A 5152-nucleotide genomic window follows, 5' to 3' on the forward strand; every position below is an offset into this window, starting at 1 on the left:
TTCCTGGGTGCAGGACAACTACAACAGGGACTTTCCTTAACAAATGTAAAATTGTAACCTAATCATTTGGACCTTCATATTAATCTGAAATTTTTTTTAAAAAAATTATTTTTAAACAGATGAATCTTCCCATAAATTCCCAGCCTAGACCTCCTGAATTCCAAACACCTTTCGAGGGAGGCGCCTGTGGCTCAGTGAGTAGGGCGCCGGCCCCATATGCTGAGGGTGGCGGGTTCAAACCCAGCCCCTGCCAAACTGCAACAAAAAATAGCTGGGCGTTGTGGTGGGCGCCTGTAGTCCCAGCTACTTGGGAGGCTGAGGCAGAAGAATCGCCTAAGCCCAGGAGTTGGAGGTTGCTGGAGCGACTCCCGAGGGCGAAAAAGTGAGACTCTGTCTCTACAAAAACAAAAAAAACCCAAACACCTTTTGAGCTACCTATTCATCACCGCCACTGGCCATATGAAGGGGACATTTACAATTTAATTCATGACCCCATCCTCTCTCACCACCACCATCCCAGAAACCTTGGTTTCTTTCAGAGTTTCCAACAGCAAATGCCACCCACTCGGGACCAAGACAGGGCCCTGGGAGTCATCCTTGACATCTCCTACTAACTCAGGCCCATACCTAGCCTGTCATCAGGTCCTGACAGTTCTTCCTGCTATATATTTCTCAAATCCTTCTTCTATTTCCATTTCTGTAGCCACCACCACAAGTAGACTGCTAATTACCCTTTCACCTCCCCACCCCACCCCCCCACCCCCCCAAAACTTGAGTAGTTTCCTGTGGAGTCTTACTCTAATCCATTGTCATTGCATCCAAGTGTAATTATGCCACTTATTTATTATAAAAAACCTCCAAGGGCTTCCCTAAGACCTTTACAATAAAGCATGAAGACCAAAACCTGGCCCCTAGCTCTTGCCAACCCCTTCTGGGTCACATGTCAATCCTTACTCTCTGCACTTTGATCCTTGTGTCTGAGTTTTGGTTCTCATCCCCTTTGCCTGGCTACCTCCTGTATCTCTTCCTCAAGGAAGCTCTCCATTGGGTATTTGAGACTCTCGTTTGCTCCCTCCATTTACAACTGTATTCACATGTCCATGGGAGCAAGAACCTTTTCTGTCATATTCACAGCTTAACCCCCTGGGGTCTAGACAATTGTGAGGGCTTGAAAAGTATTCGTTGAATAACTGAGTGGAGAAGGAAAGTGGCAGTTTGGAGGAAAGTTTTCCACAAAGGAAATTCCAGTTTCCAAGGAAAAAGTCAAATCCTCCTGGAACACATCCCTGGCCCCTTCTACCTCACTGGATGAGGTGAAAAAAGAATGGAGACAAATCTTAGGTGATGCCCTGGGGTCTACGGTAGTCTTCAGAAACCTCTTGCCCACTGCGGGGTTGCCCTGCAGCTTTTAGACATGGTGGAAGAATGGAAACCTCTTTGCTTAGAAGGCTTGCAAAGCAAAAATTTCAAAGAGACTAATTTGGAAATTAATTTAGCTGTCCTCTGGGCCAGAGGGATTACTTTTTAGATAAAGCAACTAACATACAGAAGAAGGGAGTTAGTTACACAGTGTCACAAACTGGTGTTTACTCATAAACCATATAGTTTTATTGTACTTCTTACCTCTTCCTGCCTAAATATTGAACAGAGAGAAGATTCTAGGCACAGATAGACATTCCTAATTCCAGTCCACCTCAAGCTGCATGGAGCTTGGCAGAGGGAAAAGAATTCTGGGTCAGTCAATGGTCATCTCTATCAATGTCTCAGGAGACCTTGAGAATCCTACCTCACCACTTGGGACCTCAGTCTCTTTCTCTGGCAAATATGATGCTGTCAAGTCAGCATGGCCCACAGATTCAAGGAAAGCATATGGATTTAAAACTACGACTTAAAAAGTATTATATTCCACAAAGGCTTAACATTATAAAGCAATTACATTTTCCTAAATTAGAATAACCCAGAAATAGAATGGATGGTCTCGTGCGTGGTAGCTAAGAGACAAGCCTCTGGGTCTAGAAAGCTTGATTCTGACCACAGCCTGACCACTGTGTGGCTTTGGACAAATCACCAAATCTCTCAGCACCCCAATGTCCTCATCTCTGCACAGAGGTACTAACCACATGGGATTGTCTAGAAAATAAAATGAGTTAATTATGTGAAAAACACTTAGAATAGTCCTGGCACATAACAAATATTGCGATATTTTGTTGTCATTACTGTTGTTGTTGAGCTCCTCAACAGCAGAGGTGCCCAGGCATGGATTTGATAACCGTCAGTGAAGAGTATAGTAAAGCGGGTGGCACCTGTGGCCCAGTAGGTAGGGCGCCAGCCCCATATACCAAGGGTGGCCAGTTCGAACCTGGCCCTGGCCAAACTGCAACAAAAAATAGTCGGATGTTGTGGCGGGTGCCTATAGTCCCAGCTACTCAGAAGGCTGAGGCAAGAGAATTGCCTAAGCCCAGGAGTTGGAGGTTGCTGTGAGCTGTGCTGCCATGGCACTCTGCTGAGGGTGATAAAACAACCAAAAAAAGTATAGTAAAGCCACTAAAATCACTTTCAATGCTGAAATTTTAAAAGTCAGCAGAAATCGGGAATTATTTCTTCTCTTTTTTTCCCACCAGATACTTTATCCTATCTCTCCGAGGGACCTATGAGAAATCTCTCCTCTTAAAAGCTCAGAAAATTGACCAACTCCCCAGGGATAAAAGAGACCTAGAAATCCAGAATTGGAGGAGCAGACAGAGGCCTGCCCCAGTACCTAGCATGTCTCAGCCTTCCCAGCATCCAATGCCACATAGGCCGGAACAGGCCTTCAGAGCCAGCACCCCAAAGAGCTCCAGCCCTCCCAAGCGGAAGCACATCGAGGACTGGGTGCTCCATGGACAGAGAGGCAGCAGAGAGCACATGACAGACGACCCATGCTCAGGGGATTCCTCTGCTAAACTTTCATCTGGGGAACACCTTCTGGGGCCTAACAGGACAATGGCACCTGGAGCCTACTCAGGTGGACAGACCAACATGTCCCGGTGCTCACAGAGGGGCAGCCATCGCCGATCCCAGAGTTCTCTGACCATATGAGGGGGCTGCAGAAATCTGTACAAACTCAGAAGAGGCTGCCTAAACACAGGCCCTTGCTCTTCACAGAGGAAAGAATGTGCTAGCCTGAATCTTTTCTCTCTACCAGGCTTGGCTTTCTTGGAGGAAATGGTGGGCTCTAGGACTTTGACACAAAAAGACTGAAAAACCTTCAGCCTCTAGTTTCCTGCTGCTTCCAGGCAGCGTATCTTGCAAACAATAGTTTGGATAAAAGGCTGTGTTTCTTTTGCATTGAATTCTCAATTTTTTTTAGCCCAGAGTATTCACCTGACCGTCCAAATAAGTACAGCCTATGACCCAGTGTAACGGGGCCAAGATCCTAAGAAGTGTATCAACCTAGGCCACATCTCAGGATATGGAAGTTTCCAGGCTTATCAAACTATCACCTCACCCGTTGGTGCCAAGGGTTAAAGTTTCAGAGAGACCCATATATACAAAGGCTTTATCTCAACTGTGTTGCTGTGATGGCCAGGTCTGTGTTAACACCCCTTCCACTCAGACAGAGAATGGGTCCACTTTTTTGTCTTTAAGCCAAAAGAAAAAAACCCATATCTAAAGATGAGAAGTGGATTTGAACTCAGTGTCATAGACACTTCTGGTTGTTGTAGAGTCACAGCTAGTGTGAGAGGCAAGAAGAATAGACTTGCTGAAGAGAGCAGGTGCACCAGAGACCCTGTTTTAGTTAATAGACCATCTGTCCCATCTGGGAAATCTGCCAACAGGACATAGGCAGCACTCTTTTTTAAAGCTATTTATTATATTTATTTTTAAATAAAATTACCCATCCCCATTCAACCCTTAGAACAAAAACACAAACAAACAAACCTCTAAGATCAGGAGATCTTAGCACATCTGCACCAGAATAGGCCCACAGGATAGTGCAAGTCTGAGCTCAAAGAATGAGATCTTCAAAAGTCGGGCTAGCTTCAAACCCCATTCATTCAGTTTATCCCAGAATACCACCTCCTGGAACTTTCAGTTAAAGTAAGCAGAATCAGAGTCGCACTTCACAGGGAAAGAGGGATTACATAGAATTCTTTTCCCTAGAGGTCATAAATGCCAAAAACGTACAAGAGCTCAAAACGGTCTTTAAATAAAAGAATGGACAATAGAATTCTAATAGGCTGTCCAGAGAAAACAGGTCTTCTGTGAGCAGAGAGAGCCTATCTTTTAAGCTAAGCCCTGAAGGTGACTGAGCCCTCCCTCCTTGAGGCAGTGCCTGTGAGGTAAAAGGTAAAGGGATGGGTGCAAGTGCGGGAAGTCTTAGAGTCTAAGAGTCATAGCCACCAGCCATGAGTTGGCCTATCACTTGATTGACTCCTTGGCAAAGGTGCCAAAAACCAGTCAACAATACAGTTGACAAATCATGGACTGGGCTGGCCTCTGCACCTCTTTCTGGCAAACGGGTGGCAGGTGCTATTTGGAGCACCATGTTGGAGACAGCACACTTGCTGTCTCTCACCACCTCTGCCACATAATGATACCAGCACTAGCTGGCTGGTGGGGATTCAGGGGAATCCTACATGAGGACCACCAAGGGAGGTGCAGGAAAACGCACCAGGCAAAGCAGTGATGTAGGATTTGTTCCAAGTAAGGGGACTGAGTCAGAACTTGGATCTTAGGGCCCCGTTCCCCCATGTGATTCCTTCCACTACTAAAAAGCCTCTAGGAGCCAGGTAGGATGTTTCAGGAAAGAACAGAACAGTGGCCTCAGGAGATCTGAGTCTGAGTCTTTGCTGTGCCTCTGTTCTCTGTAGGATCTCAGAGCCTTGAAGCAGGACCCCACACCTGCAAATGAGGTTAGATCTGCCTTGCCTCCCAGGCTGAGCAAAGGGATCAAGTCAAAATTACATGAAACCCGGTGGTAAAAACCCTTTGAAATCTAACACCCTCAGTAATAACACAAGGGAATTTTTGTTTCAGAGTAAGAAAGAAAGAGGTGATGGGAAAGTCAAAAAAGCGTCTGATCCCTCTTTCTCAATTCCAAAGGACCCAAAATTCTGATGCTGCTCTTTTTCTTATATGACCAACCGTCCCAGTTTCCCAGGGACATACT

General features: G+C 45.8%; 1 protein-coding gene across 1 annotated transcript in view; it reads left to right on the top strand.

Annotated features, from left to right (window-relative positions):
* The window catches only part of ATP10B (ATPase phospholipid transporting 10B (putative)), a 96010-nt gene extending 92932 nt beyond the window's left edge, over positions 1-3078 (top strand). The window contains exon 22 of the mRNA XM_012807795.1: positions 2622-3078. Coding sequence (XP_012663249.1) covers positions 2622-3078 — 457 coding nt within the window. The remainder of the gene's footprint in view (positions 1-2621) is intronic.
* Positions 3079-5152: the final 2074 nt, after the last annotated feature.

Source organism: Otolemur garnettii, unplaced genomic scaffold (genome assembly GCF_000181295.1).
Source record: "Otolemur garnettii isolate 467f Iridium unplaced genomic scaffold, OtoGar3 scaffold00003, whole genome shotgun sequence".
In the NCBI taxonomy this organism is placed as follows: domain Eukaryota; kingdom Metazoa; phylum Chordata; class Mammalia; order Primates; family Galagidae; genus Otolemur; species Otolemur garnettii.